At 37.0% G+C, this 16,436-nt stretch overlaps 1 protein-coding gene across 1 annotated transcript in view; it reads left to right on the top strand.

Annotated features, from left to right (window-relative positions):
- The window catches only part of snd1 (staphylococcal nuclease and tudor domain containing 1), a 169,569-nt gene that overhangs the window by 59,543 nt on the left and 93,590 nt on the right, over positions 1 to 16,436 (top strand). The window contains exon 16 of the mRNA XM_084407141.1: positions 8,171 to 8,280. Coding sequence (XP_084263267.1) covers positions 8,171 to 8,280 — 110 coding nt within the window. The remainder of the gene's footprint in view (positions 1 to 8,170; positions 8,281 to 16,436) is intronic.

Here is a 16,436-nt window from a genome sequence, read left to right as displayed (position 1 = left end):
CCCATTTCATATACATGCTCTTCTTTGAACGTTTGATTTATCGGAGAATCCTAAGAACTATCACAATTTACTCAACAAAAAAAAAAAATTAAGCAGCACAAATGTTTTCCACAATGATAATAAGAAAAGTTTCTTGAGTACCAAATTTAGCATATTAGAATGATTTGTATGTGACAGCATGTGACAATGCTGAAAATTGATCACCAGAGTAAATTACATTTTTAAATATATTAAAATAGAAATCAGTTATTTTAACAGATTCTCAATTAAATGCAGTCTTGGTATAAGAGACTTCTTTTAAAAACACAAACAAAAAAATTCTTGCCAACCCCCAACTTTTGAATGGTAATGTACATTTTTAATTGATGTGTCTGTTTCTGAATTTCACCACAACTCAAAGCTGCTTTAAGTATTTTCATGATCAAATGGGAGACTGCACAATCCTTCTCTCTCTCTCTCTCTCATGTGGGTGAGCATAGTGAGAAACTGGTTTCCGAGCTCGAAACTGTGCTTGGTTATATAAGTCCAGACATTTTTATTTGAAGAGATAGGATCTCACACACACAGTTCTCAGTTGCAAACAATTTTCACTCAAAGCTCTAGTGCTGTCACATTGTTTTGGCTGCGATGATCACGAATGGATTGATGTTAATGTCACGAAGAGTGACCCTGTCGTAAAGGAGCCGCAGTGACGCAGTGCATTACTCTGTACTTCACATAACGGAGCGTATAGCTACGCTAAGAGCGTGTCATCTGTTTTCAGGCGAGAGAGTGTCTTGTCTGAGTGCTGCACTTTGTTGGTGATTCTCTTGAGGAAAAGTAGTGCGATGTTTTTTGTATTACTAACATGTGCTGTTCTCTATGTGGTAGTGCAGTTGAAGGCCTCGAAGTGCTTTTACAGAGCGCTGCATTTTCTAGGTTTCTTTTGTCTTTAGTGCCAAAGCTCCTGCTTTTACAGTCTGGCCTTGGCTGGCTTCAATCATGTATTCATCTTAGATGGAGAAAGTACTCCAACTTCATTTTATACATACATACATACAGTGAGGAAAATAAGTATTTGAACACCCTGCTATTTTGCAAGTTTTCCCACTTAGAAATCATGGAGGGGTCTGAAATTGTCATCGTAGGTGCATGTCCACTGTGAGAGACATAATCAAAAAAAAAAAATTCAGAAATCACAATGTATGATTTTTTAAACTATTTCTTTGTATGATACAGCTGCAAATAAGTATTTGAACACCTGAGAAAATCAATGTTAATATTTGGTTCAGTAGCCTTTGTTTGCAATTACAGAGGTCAAACGTTTCCTGTAGTTTTTCACCAGGTTTGCACACACTGCAGGAGGGATTTTGGCCCACTCCTCCACACACAGATCTCTAGATCAGTCAGGTTTCTGGGCTGTCGCTGAGAAACACAGAGTTTGAGCTCCCTCCAAAGATTCTCTATTGGGTTTAGGTGTGGAGACTGGCTAGGCCACGCCAGAACCTTGATATGCTTCTTACAGAGCCACTCCTTGGTTATCCAGGGGAACCTTCTGTGCCATGCATGATTTCAAACCATGACGTCTTAGTGTATTACCAACAGTAACCTTGGAAACGGTCTTCCCAGCTCTTTTCAGGTCATTGACCAGCTCCTCCCGTGTAGTTCTGGGCTAATTTCTCACCTTTCTTAGGATCATTGAGACCCCACGAGGTGAGATCTTGCATGGAGCCCCAGTCCGAGGGAGATTGACAGTCATGTTTAGCTTCTTCCATTTTCTAATGATTGCTCCAACAGTGGACCTTTTTTCACCAAGCTGCTTGGCAATTTCCCCGTAGCCCTTTCCAGTCTTGTGGAGGTGTACAATTTTGTCTCTAGTGTCTTTGGACAGCTCTTTGGTCTTGGCCATGTTAGTAGTTGGATTCTTACTGATTGTATAGGGTGGACAGGTGTCTTTATGCAGCTAACGACCTCAAACAGGTGCATCTAATTTAGGATAATAAATGGAGTGGAGGTGGACATTTTAAAGGCAGACTAACAGGTCTTTGAGGGTCAGAATTCTAGCTGATAGACAGGTGTTCAAATACTTATTTGCAGCTGTATCATACAAATAAATAGTTAAAAATCATATATTGTGATTCCTGGATTGTTTTGTTTTTGTTTTAGATTGTCTCTCACAGTGGACACGCACCTACGATGACAATTTCAGACCCCTCCATGATTTCTAAGTGGGAGAACTTGCAAAATAGCAGGGTGTTCAAATACTTATTTTCCTCACTGTACATACATACATACATACATATATATATATATATAATATATATAGACACACATACAAGCATTTTAAGGATATATGTTAATAGTAATATTTTTGTTTTTTATTTTCTATACTAATTGCTATTTAGATTTTATATTCTAATGTTTAAAATATTTCATCATGTGATCACGGTCTCTAAACTGATGACACAAATGCTTATCCAATAACCATGAATAATTCATTAGTCAAAAAGTGTGGGAACTCTTGATGCATTAAGTTTATTAACTGTTGTTTTGTCTTTTTGTTTTAACCCCTTTCATCTGCTTTTCTTAGTCCCATAGTTCACACATCCATAAAATGGACATTTTTGGACTGAATCCCAAATTTCCACGCGTTGGTGGTGGTTTATGCTGGTGTACAGCTGCTGCTGCATGGCATCGGTCTGAACTCTCTCCCAGCTCTGTTTGAAGAACTTTGGGCATATTATGCAGAAGTTCTGTGAATTTTTTTTTTTGTGCAAAAACTTAAGGAGAGAAAAGTCCTGAGTGTTCTTTTAAGGCTTATTCACATCATTTCAAATTATTTCAGGGATTTTTTTTTAAACCTGGAAAAATAATAATTTTATGACAAACAATGCAATTAATGATATTCAATAAAAGAAATACATTTCGGTAACACTTTACAATAAGGTTCATTAGTTAACTACATAAGTTAGCATGAACTAATAGTGAACTGCACTTATACAGCATTTATTAATCTTTGTTAGTTAATTTCAGCATTTACTAATTCTTTATTAAAATCTTGTCAACACTAGATCATTCACTGTGAATTAACAAGAAACAAACAATGAACAGCAGTATTTATTAACTAACGTCAGCAAAGATTACGTATTGCTCATGGTTAGTTGATAATAGTTACAAATGAACCTTACTGTATAGTGTTACCCCAGTTTCTAAAGTACACACACAACACACACACACACACACACACACACACTCTTAAAGCCCAGCAACCAATAACACAATATTTATGATTATATCTTTAGAAAAAGGCATTCCAAAAGTAACATAAGCCATAGCAGCAATAAATAAAATTAGTGCTCTTCTCAGTCTGAATCACTTTGGTGCCGAAAACCCCTGCCGTCAAAATCTCCTCTGCAGACACACAGACAGCTGCCTACTACTGTCAGGCCTTTATTACGACTTCACTTTAAGTTATTAGACAGTGTTCCTGTCTTCAGCCGTCCTCTTTCTTGTCTTCTCTTCATTTTCCATCTCTCCCTCCACGGGAGCAGCAGCCAGCAGTGTCTTCTGTAACAGAATGTTCTGGATGTTCCACTCGCGTACAGCGTGACGGATACAGGGAGCAAGTTATGATGTAATTTGATGTTTTACTGTATATTAGATCAGGAGGAATTGTCAGAAAATATCACCCTGACAAAACACTCCATAACCTAGCTGTGTGTATTTGAGAGAGCCTGAAAAAAAAGTTTAATCTCAAAGTCGTTGTCTCTTCCTGCATAAAACATGGAGCTGTCAGAATCAGGTCTTGGATGCAGAAACGCTGCTGCAGCCATGTGTCATTTGCAGCAGTTATTTTAGAGATGTACTGGTGCTTCACCTTTCAGAAAATCTTATTAAACCTCTCCATCTTTGGCCAGGAGAGTGACAGCGATATGTGTGTGGTTTTCTACAGCTTCTGAATGCATTCAATATATAAAAGTTACACCAGATAGCTGAGTTACAGCAAAATAATAATCATTCACTTTCTCAGAAACAGAAGTTTTGAATGGACTAACACATGCTTGCAATGGTGGTTTATTGACCCAATAACAATTAACGATTCTCAGAACCGGCAAAATCCGGCATGCTTTTGGACTTCCACTCTTCGAAGTTAAATATAAATATGAAAAAAATAAATTGGAACAATGGCATTTGGCTTTTTTCCTGTTTTTTTTTTTTATTTTATTTATTTTTTACATGGGAATGCAAAGAAGTTTTCAAAAGTGACTGTAAAGGCATTCATAATGGACAGTTATAACAAAACATTTCTTTCAAATAAATACTGTTATTTAGAACTTTCTATTCATCACAGAATCCCTAAAAAATATATATCACTATTTCCACAAAAATATGAACACAACTGTGTTAATATATATATATTTATATTTACAGCTGTTTTGATCATTGAAAATAAGAAACCAAAATTGGCATTTTAGAGTGATTTCTGAAGGATCATGTGACACTAAAGACTGGAGTAATGACCGCAGAAAATGTTGGTTTGCCATCACAGGAATAAATTACATTTTAACATTTTTCAAAATAGAAAAGTTATTTTAAATTGTAATACTATTTCACCTATACGTTTGATTAAATAAATGCTACCACATAACAGTCTATGTTTAAAATAATAGACAGGTTTCTCTGCACTTCCAGTGCTGTAGACGGACTGGTATTGTTTCTTTAAAAATTAGTCTGGTACTGGAGTAGTGTTACTTTTGACAACTACTAGTAACTTGGATACAAAACTTCTCGTTTCCTTTCCTGCAGTATTCCATGTTCCATGTCTCCTGTGAAGAACAGTGATATTGAGCACCAGAAAGGAGAGAGTGAGCGAGCTAGCGTGTTACAGTAGTTCTCTGCAGGAGCTCTGCTACAGTCTCCTCACAGAAGTCACTGAATATTTTGGTAGCTGTAATTGTGGCTGAGGAATACCGAGTTGTTTTCAGACAAATCTGTTTGTCTATATATCTCAGTAGAAACAAACACACTCTGAACTGCACTGAAGTTATAAGGATGTCCTATCCAAGGGCTATAGGAGTAAAAATGCACCATTTGAGCATCTAAATAACATTGTTGCAGAGTCCATTAGCAATATACGGCATATGTATATTCTACGTAAATGATCACAGGCAGCCTAATTGGCGCAATACTGATTCTGGAACAGGTTTACACACAGCCACCTTTTTATTTTTTTTTATTTTTTATGCAGTTATCTGGTCAAAGTAAATACTTTTACTAATCTGAACAGTTTCTTGAAGCTGACATCTGTGTCTGCCACGTGACATCTCTGAATCAGCAAGGCTAACAATTGTATGATGGTTCTGTTGTAATTGAGGAGGTCAGGATTGAACAGGTTGAACTGCTGGGTTTTGTTCGGCACTCGTATTGAAGCCCCGTACCCTGCAGTGTAACGTCATTTTTCAAGGCCACGCAAGGAGGCGTTGACTGTTAGAAGTCATTACGTCTGTTCAAGAGAAAATCGCTTATACACACAGATCCTTTCATTGAGAGCTGCAAAGAAACAAGAAAAAAAAAACAGTTTGAGACGGTTTTATCATAACCTTGGAACTTTTTATAAATGGGATTTCAAATACTTCTCTTTCCAAGGCTGCTTTTTTTTTATTGCCCGTGTCTCATTTTCCGAATTCTGTTTTGAGTAGATATAGCAGCCGTTCTGTAGATAATGTTTATGTGCAGATCTTAGGTTTTCAGGCTAGTTCCTGATGCATGTGCTCTTCAACCAGTTCACAAACGTCCGGCTCTGAAAACACTCCTGTTATTGTCAGAAATCGTGTTCTGCCTTAGAGTAGATCGGACGCCTGGAGCAATTTAAATGCTAATTTTGGGTCCATTTACTGACAATTACCAGATAATTGAGTTGTTTCAGTGTTTTTTTTTCCCCCCTTTCCTTTCACAGAGCTGGAGTATGCCGAATGACTGCTTATTGTATTTGTGTTTTTAGTTATTTTGGGGAATGTGGGCGGATTTCTATTATGATAAGATAACAAGCCTTTTGTACTACAGGGCGTTTTGCAACCTTTTTTCCTTTGCGACTAAATTTTGTTAGAACTCGTGCTACTGCCAATTTGCATACCTGATAAGTTCTCCATTTTTGTTGTGTATGAGATGCATTAAATGACAGACGTGGCAAAAGAGAAACGAAAAACAGTGCTACTCGTTTGAACTGCTCGACACAGGCTATTTATCAGCTTGGCCCAAAAGAGCCAATAGCCGCTTTCCGACCAAGTAGTTACAGGAACTTAGTTCTAGGAACTGTCCACTTCTAAACAGTTCTAAGAACTACTCTCCCCCAAACTCAGTTTTGCTGTTTGCGTTCGCACTGGCCAAGTGGCCATAGGAACTGGTAGGAGGGGTAAGGGCGTGACGCAAGCACGGTGACTTTTATTTTGACGGCGCGACGGACCTTTATTTTGGCGGCGCTGAGAACGCCAGAGCAAACAATGCTCGCATTCTCTGTGTTAGTTAGCGATCTGTCTAACAGTACTGTTTAATATGTTATTAGATAGAACTGTTATAGAAAGTAGACAGTATATGAAAAAAAGGTTATTAGCCTATGCTGTGTGGTTGATGTCCAGTCTATAGGCTAGCTGGGCAGATAAACATAATCATGTTTGGCTTGGTCCCCTCAAAGTTGCGTTGGATTTTCTCTTCAGCATAAAGGTTTAGAGACCCATCTATCACTGTTTTCCATGTTTGTATAGTTAGTTTCTGGAGTAAATATATAGGCTATAATCTGTGTGTTTACATTCTAGCGGTTTTAAAAATGGCGGGTGCTGGTGTTCCGCGTGCGTTCGGTCATCAGCGTACACTAACGTCACGGGTAGTTCCTATAGTGCTGGTTTAGACCCTACTCTGAAGTAGGACCTAAATTAGTTCCTCCAAATGGAGTTCCTAGAACTAAAATCGTTCCTAGTTCCTGCGGTGCGAACACGCCGACATCCGGGTACTTTAGCCAATAGTTCTAGGAACTGTGAAAAGGTTCCTCCGGTCGGAAAGCGGCTAATGTTTACAGACCGGTCTCGATCACGTGACCACTAAACAGCACTGTCGGATCCAGTGAGAAGCGTTCGAGTTTGGTGCAGTTCTCTGATACAAACCACTAATTTCTCTGATTTAAACTAGGATAACGCCGATGAAGTTGTGCTGACATTCTCAGCAACACTGATGAGGAAAACAGGAGAAACATTGAGCCGTAATGATCCTGTTAAAGGCTTTTCAGTTCACAAATCACCTACATTTACCATGGTTTTACAGCAGTAACACTTACTAGAATCATGTTATTGTGGCAGACGTGGGATATTCAATATCAAATTTTATTCTATTTTTAATGAAGACATGTATTAAAGTTGTAAATATTTTATACATGAAATATAATTAGTAATTTTTATTTAGCTATATCAGTTTTTGTGAATTTGTATTTGTACTAAATGTGTTTAGACTAAATACCATAAAACCATTCTAAAAAACCATATAGTTACATTTTACCATGGTAGTGAGAGGTGCCATGCGTTGATTTACCTGTGGTTTATGATCTACATTATGGGTGCACCATTATGAAAATTTTTGCCAATAACCGATAATTCTTTATATTTGAAAGCTGATAACCTATATATTAGCCGATAAATCTAAATCAAGTTTTATATAATTTGAGTCTGATTACAAAAAAAGTCTCACCATTAAAAGCCATGTCCCCAGCACACAATTATAATGATGTTCTTGTTATAATTTTATGTAGCCTATATGACAGACTTGTGCTCCACGTTATATTTTCCTTTTGAAGTGATTCCAATCATATTTCTAGCAATTCAAAACCATCATGGCGAACAGTGCGCATCTGAAGGAAATAATCCATTATTTATCGGCTTTAATATATATCGGCCTTATTTCTTTATTTGGCCGATAACAATAACATTAAAAATGAACATGTATCGGCCAATACCGATATGGTGGCCGATATAGCGTCCGTCCCTAATCTACATGAATATAGTACATGAAAAGTACCGCATGGGTAGTTATGGAAATATTTTTGTTTGTTGCACAAATGATTCATTAAAAACAATATTTTCAACTGATTCATTACTAACACTCCGCAAAGAGACAACCCACCCTCACTCTGTGTTTTTGTGTGCAGGTATTGAGTGTCCGCGAGGGTCTCGAAACATGCCAGGTGGGATGCAGGTGGCAGAACCATACAGTGATGAAGCCATGCTGTTCACCAAAGAGCTGGTTCTTCAGAGAGAGGTAAGGCCTCCTGTCATTTACAGTCTGTTTCTGTCTCTTTGGTCTTCACAAGCTGTTTCTAGACTTCCCATTTCTATAGTTGATTTGACAGTGCCTGTGATGGTTGGTCTCGCCGGTCATTTCGTGACAACTATCTGTCCATTCTCTTCTTGGCCTGTCTCCTTACTGCTGTCTTCACTTGAGGTACTCAAACAAATGTTGGAATCCAGCTTGCTGTTTTTGTGCTTTATTCAGAGATAATGGCTATCTGTTTCAGTTACTTTATGAATAATGGTCACAGAAATTAGAACCACAGATATGATGGTTCAGACACTTAATGAGGAAAATCACTTGCCTGCACACTATTCTTACCTTTTCCTCAGGGTGCTTGACGCTGTGCGGGTGCTGTTTCCATTAATGTTGTGTGAATGAGGTTGGCGGTGTAGTCAGGCCTAATGAGGAGCTTTTTTAAGAGCCTAACTTTAACCTGCACTTTACAGAGAGACTGGACACAAGGACCTTCTGCTGAAAATTACAAAAGAGTCAGGAAGTAGGAAAAATAAAAGTCTCCAGAGTCTTAATGACCTCTGTCACCCACAGTAAACTAAGCCTTGCCTGTTATAGGAAATGAGGAAAAGAGTTGGCCGTGATCCACTTAAAGTGTGAAGTGTGTTGACACGTCGTGTGTGTCAGACCGCCAGTCAATTTTAATGGACACTAGACGCAATCATACTTTCATATGTTTTAAGATTACATGTGTCTGTGCTCATAGAAAAAAACATTTTTTTTTTGGAAGTTAGGGTTAGAATTTAAATATAAATGAATACATTTTTTCCTAGTTTTGCTCAGCTTAGAAATATCTCATAAGCTAGAAACTTTTTTTTCTTTTTTTTAATATAGACAATCATCCAAAATATGTCGTAAATATTAATATTACTAATTGCAGTTTATTTGGCTGCTATACATTATTATTAAGAGAAAAGTTGTCATAAGAAACATTCACAATAGAAATGTCCATGACTTTTTCTGATTCTGGACGTGTTTTGAATTTTTTATTTTTTTAAATTCCACACAAATAACAATTTCTACAGTGAATCATTATAAAAGGTTTATAATATAATATAAAATTTAAGATTTGTATGTATATATCCAAATTTATGAGTAAATATCCAAAATGGAAAGGTCATGGAATATGCATTTTTCTATAAGGATTTTTTACAGTGAATATAAATCTTTCAAGTTATTTTTAGTTTATATGGGGAGTAATTTTTCAGTTTTTCTGAAATATGTGATTAGCTTAAAATAACCATTTTTTGGTAAATGCATTCTCTATATATATATTTTTGTAAATCTTTTTCTCTTTTTTTTTTTTTTTTTTTCTTCACACAAAGTATCAATTATGCAACAACATGAAAGTATAAAATAGATGTTTTCATCAAGTCAAATTTCATCATACTTGAAAAAAAGTTTAAATTAATTGTTTGGATGCTAAGTAATAAAAATTGACCTTGTATCCAAATAACAAAATTTACTAATCTGCGCAGTGCAAAAAACATACGTGCTCTTGTTCATACTTTTTTATTTTTTTTGGTCCCGTTCTCCATAATGCATTTGTTTGTCCCGTGGAAGGCCGTTGTGTTTGTATTGCCCACTTTTAGCTGCATCCCATAAGTTGTTCCCCTCAATCTGGGTCTAATCTCTCATGATCTGAAGCACGTAATTAAACTGGCATGAGAGGCTGCATGTTTCTTCCACACACACACCTCCTGCTTTTGAGGTTTCCACCAAGTGGAATTAAGACTGTAGGCTTTGGATTTCCTAAAGCACACACAGCAAGCTGCTACAGAAAGAGCGAACGCATCTGTGAATGTCTGTGCTGTGATATAGTCAGATTAATAAATAAATTGATCAAATTTGTATAAATAAATCTTCAGCAAATGAGGGAAAAAGAGTGTCCTGTTACCTGACCTGTGACCCCAACATGACTTGACAGACTTTGTTGGGCTGATAGTGGTATGACAATATAGTGTGCAATGGTGTCAGTGTTAACTGCTAGAAATTTTGCTGTACTGTTTATGCCCCAGAATATAGTTATGCATATTTCACTGGTTTTATTCTTTTGTTTTTAACTAAAGTGTTATGTAATGTGAAGCTGTTTTGATATGGATGCCAGACATATTGATTTATGAATAATCTAATCTTATGGTTTAGCATCCATCCAGTTCCTTTCTCTATGTGCCCGCTAAATATTTGAATAGATTTTATTGTAATAATGGATAACTGTTTGTTTTGAACACATGATCATTGATTGGGCACTGTAAAAAATACTAGGCCAATCAGAGGCTCAGGAGGCTCAGTGCTTTAGTGTGTCACGCTGTGTGTGTGTGTGCACGCTGAGGAACACACACACACACGTATGGATACACTGTCCGAAATTAGGTTGAACTTGATGAGAGATAATGGATCTTGTTTATCTCTTTCTCTTCCTCCGTCTCATTTCTTGCCTTAGTGGAGGAGGGCAGAGGCGATTGTGTGTGTATGTGTGTGCGTTCATGCAGTAAAGTGAGGGGAAAGAAGACCGTTGATGGCAGCACATGCAGAAACTCAAGCATGGCAGCTTGGAGAGAGAGAGAGAGAGAGAGAGCTGCTCGGACACAGTCATGACTCATCCTCATGTGTGCCGCCCCAGCTGCCTCTCACAGATAGTCCAAAAACAAATGACCTTTTTGTTCAAAATCTCCACATCTTACACACACCCGTAGTGTCTGAGTATTTCTCAGTGTTTTCCGTCTCGCACATACACGTAGTTTGTGAGTTGGCTTACTATCTTTACCACTTGAGAGTTTTATGTCTGGTTATGGTTATGTATGCATGTTAGTGGTCGACCAATATATGGGCCATATTTCCGACCGAGAGATTTTTCCATTTGGCCGATGTGTTGTAAACTGGACTTTTATTTTGACTGCGCACACAACTCTCCCATTCTCCGTCTTTATTAGTTTACAATCTCTATTTAAATGTTCTGTTTATATTTTAATTGTTAATATTAGAAAGTTTTAACTAACAAGATGAACTGAAATGCACTCTACTTTGGTTTACAAATTTGAAGGTTGCTTACAGAATCAATAAAGTTAGACATAATGTGAATTATGCATCATACAGAGCTTACAACCTTCTAACTACGTCTTGCTTTGCACCATTTGTTCAGTACTTTGGAAATAATTTGGCCCTTAGTGAAAACTTTACATCCTAATTGTATTAAGGCTTGACAAACGGCTGGTGCAACTCTACCCAGAATTCTATTGAGGCGTTGATGTGGACCCCTTTGACCTGTGCCTGTAAGCAACCGCAAAGCAACACTCTGGCAACCACCCATTCAACCCACATCGTGTTGGCAAGTTCTGCACGGGCGAGCAGCACCATGGAGTTCTGCCATTACATAAGCCACACATCCCAACATTACTTAAGATTATCTCTGTTTCCATCTCTCGCTCTCTCTCTCATTTGCTCTGTGTTGCTGATCAGTGTAGCCCACAATCTCTCTCTCTCTCTCGCTGAATAATTAATGGTGTGTTTGACAGGCAGGACACACTCTGGGCGGCTGAGCTCCTCTGGGAGAGCTGCTGTGGTAGAGTCACATTAGAGATTTCTCCTCACCACACACATGCTCAAACTGCAACACGTCATAAACTCTGCCAGTGGCTCCTTGTTTCAACCGAATGCGGACATTCATGCATATTTGAAGCACGGCAGTCATGGGATTTTCAGATTTTTGCTCTGTTTGTCCTGCTGTCGTGATTTTAAGTATTAATATGCTGGAACTGAGTTCATGCGATTTGTCTCTGTTTGTATACATTTGGTTCCAATATCTGATTTCTCATCTTTTCTCCAGCAAGGTCTTACAAAGTCTTAATAAATGCAGCTATTGAAATTGATTTCAGTCCTCTACAAGATTTTTTGGTAGAGTCGATTTTTATGAGGTAAAAGGTCATTTCTAAAAGCAAATATTGAAAAGTTGATCTGTGATACTAAAGTATTTCTGCACGTTAAACGTTCTGTTGCTTTTTTAAAGGATTAGTTAAGCCAAAAACACAACTTCTGCCATTTATTTACTCATTCTCATGTACTCAACAGTATAGGTGATTTCTGAAGAATATCCTGGTACATGATTCAGAGTTCCTATTCAAAGTCGTACTGGTTTGGAATGGTATTAGAGTAAGCAAATAAAGGCAGAATTTTCATTTTTGGCTGAACTAATACACTGTCATAATGGATAAAACCGAATGGGGGAATTTTAGTATGGGAATATATTGGTTCACTGTAAAAATAGGTGGTTGTGGTTGCCAGAAATTTACCATAAAAAATACTGTAATACTATAATAATGCACATAGTGCAAAACATCATCAGGGTATCACATACTAATGCAATAAACATTCATTAAATAACACAAATGAAATGCGAACCACCATAACGTTTACTGATAACAAAAATGGAAAAACTAAATTTATATAAATTATAATTGTATTTGACGTGTAAGAAAATACAATTGTGACACTAAGTTTGGTAATTAAAAAATGTTTTAGACATTTGATTGTAGTTTACAGTAAATTAATTCATAATTGACTATTCTTGACTTTATATTGTAAGTTAATCAGTTAGCAGGTTTTACTGTACAGTTTTTTTTTTTATGTTCTGAACTTTGTCTGACATTTTCGTAGAGCTTTAGAGAGGTAGCAGAACAGAGCGGAGTTTATTGATGGTTTTTGTATTACTGTTTGTAAGAGTGAATATGTGGATCCCAGTGTGCTCTCTGCAGTTCAGTCCTATATCTGCTTCAATCTGTAGACGTTCTGTCTGCCGTCTTCCAATCTTTCGGTTAAACTCCCTCCTTTTTTCATTCTCATTTTGTCTGAGAGCTTTCATTCTGTGAATAACTAAATCTTTTTGTTTCTATCCATCATTTGTTCCTTTTACTTTCTTAAACCCACAGTCTTGAGAGTTTTAGTCAGAACTTCTCTCTGGTGTGAATGAACTCACCATTTTAAGTGCTTATTTTGTTCATTCATCCTTTGCCCCTTTCCCCACCCCTCACTCTCTCACTTATTTCTTTTTCTTGCTTTTGTTTGTCTGTTCATCCACTGGCTCAGTGTTCACTGTATGAGGTGCTTGCAGGGTTTTTCAAGTTGCTAGTTTGTTGCTAAGTGACTGGATGGAGATACAGAGAGAGACTGACTGAAACGAAGAGATGCAGTCATTCTTGGCTCTATGCTGTGTGAAAGAGTGTCTCTCTCTCTCTCTCTCTCTCTCTCTCTCTCTCTCATTTGTTCTGACCCCCTTGTGAGGGTGACATTTTGTCGCTTTTTGAAATGAGAACTCTAATAATAAAGTGTTGAGTCTTGCTCACCATTTCTCACTTTTTCTTTTAAGCTTGGATTTTTTTTTTTTTTTTTTCTATTTATCTTAGTCTAATTATCTAAATTACATGTTTTTGTTGTATTTTGCAGCAGTGTTTTTACTATTGTTTATATTATCTATTTTTAATGTTTCTTTTTCAGTTTTAGTAATTGTTTTTGTAATATTTATTAGTGGTTTAGTTTAGTTTTAGTAATTGTTTTTGTTCCAATAGTGCTAAACGGAGTACCACATTTGTAAAACAAATTTGCCAAATTCTAAAAATATTTAAGAATCCACAGAGTTGGGCTCATATGGAGTCTATGTGGGCAAACATTGATTGACCCCGTGTATTTTGGAACAGTAGATCCAGTCATGAATTATTATAGATTCTGGATCTTTTGGCATGTGTTTGGGATGGATACTTGTCTGATTGTATGCTGAATAACATCTCTTCCCATTTTCCTGCGTTAGCGTGCTCCATGATCTGGAAATGCAGTTTCATCGCAGTGCTCATGGCAGTGTGAGATGAGGTGAATGTTTCCTGCAGAGGGCACACAGACCTCCACTGAGCCTAAACTCAACGCAGTGTGCACACAATTAGCCTCCCAGCTATTTTTTTTCTTGCTAAAATAGAAGCAAATTAAAATGCTGTCATTACCCCTTCCATGGAGGGAGCTGTGTCCTAAGGCTGCTGGCCATGCAAATGAGACACTGGTGGCTTTCGCAGAGGCCCCTGTTGCAAAAAGAAGCACTCAACGTTGTGTGTGTGTGTTCTGGATAAAGATGCAGGATGGAATAGAGCTCGATGTAGTGTGGTCCTCCATCACAAGATCTCTAACAGGAAGTTTTCCTGCCTTTGAATGCAAGTGGTTGTTCCTTTTCAGTGCATGTGTGCTGAAAGGCGTTAGAATTTGATCTATTGTACAGATTGTTTTTTTGTTTTGTTTTTTGGCACAGTGCACTGCATACCTAGCAAATTTTTGTCCAGAAATTATATTGCTTAAGGTCAAGATCATGTATCCTGATACATTAAATATGTATTTTTTATTTATTCATTGCCATAAGCTTTATTTTTCATTCAACACTGAATGAAATTCAGTTCAGCTGTTCTTTACACAATTTTTTTTTTTCTATTGCAGTATGCCCTTTTATCAGTTCACAAAAGGAGAAAAAAACTGTCCCTCTTGCACTTGTCCAAATAATGATCAATGGCCAAGATCAGGATTTTTGCTGAATAATAATAAAATTTCCCTATGTTTTTCACTAATCCCTATCGTATGCCCTCGGAAAACTTGGAAAATATGGCATGAGCCGTGTTGGATCATTTTTTGATACTTTTTTTAATCATTTTTTAAAGCTTCAAGCTGGTTTCTGTTCACTGCCATTATATGGATGAACACAAGCAACTTTTAATTTTCTCCTTTTGTGGCCCGTAAAAGAAAGAAGGCCGTACAACATTAAAGCAACACCAGGGTGAGTAAAGAAATGGCTGAACTTGAATTTTTGGATGAGCTATCCTTTTCTAGTGGCTTAAAATTACCACACTTTTTTTTTTCTTAAAAAAAGTTACCCCTGTTTGCGTCTGTTAGCATCTGTTGGAACTTATATTTGCTGATTGAACATGCTGAATCAGTGTAAGAATGTCTGAAAAAGTGACATGCTGTAATTTGACGACGTTGGTCTGCGAGCGTCGATGTGGTGTGAATTGGCCTTTAAAAATACTTTGCCTATAACAGTAGCCAAAAACAATGCCTAAAAAGCTATTTGACTGTCAACCATCACTCATTAACCAGTATCTCTTTATGCTATAGAAATAGGTCAATACTGATTTCATACTGACTTTAACGATTCGTTTTAATCACTGTTACAGTATTCATCAGTGTTCAGTAAAACTCCAGTGGCTGTGTGTAGACCTGTCCTCTTTTCTCCTTTAGCGTTTCCAGGTGCCAGCAGTCAAATCCCTCTGTGTCCTTCCAAACAGAGGAAATGCCCTTCCAAGAGAACCCCACTCCATATACTCACACACACTCTCTCTCTCACACACACACACACCTTTTGTCTTTTTTTATTAAAGAGGCCACGGGTACACCTTTCATTGTGATCCGTTTTTCATTGCTTGTCTGTCTTTACCCCAGTAATGTCACCATGACCTAAATACCATTTTCCCTTAAACTTCCTGTCTCAGGGCTCATTTCACCCAGTAAGGGCTTTATTTCATTTATATGGCAATTCATTTATTTCATACAAGGTTCCCACAGTATTGCAAAACATTGAAATATCAGGCCTGTAAATAGATGATAAAAATAGATAACAAATACAGTGAAATATTGCAACTTTTTCATTTTATTTTTTATTTTTTTAAATGTATGGCATCATGTGATGGCAAAGCTGAATTTTCAGCAGCCATGACTCAAGTCTTCAGTGTCACATGATCCTTAAGAAGGTAGTCTAATATGCTGATTTGCTGCTTTTTTTTCTGTGAAACCATAATACATTTTTCACCCCAGGATTCTTTGAATATAAAGTTGAAAATAACTATTTATTTGAAATGGGAATCCTATGTGAAATTCAAGGTTATGCGTCCTGCTGAATGGAAGTTTTCATATAAAAAAATACACACAAAACAAAAACTCAAGGACCCCAAGTGTTTGAACAGGGTTCTGCTCTAAAATATTTTACAGTTAATAGTTTGCTGTAAAGAAACAACAAAAACAAACAACAAAAAGATTTTCTTCCTTTTAGTGAGTCTCAATAAAAGCTTTGATTTGTCATGTCATTCAAT

This window comes from Rutilus rutilus, assembly GCF_951802725.1.
Source record: "Rutilus rutilus genome assembly, chromosome: 4".
NCBI lineage: Eukaryota > Metazoa > Chordata > Actinopteri > Cypriniformes > Leuciscidae > Rutilus > Rutilus rutilus.
The sequence above is the reverse complement of the archived record's forward strand: the minus strand, read 5'-3'. Positions and strand labels throughout refer to the sequence as shown.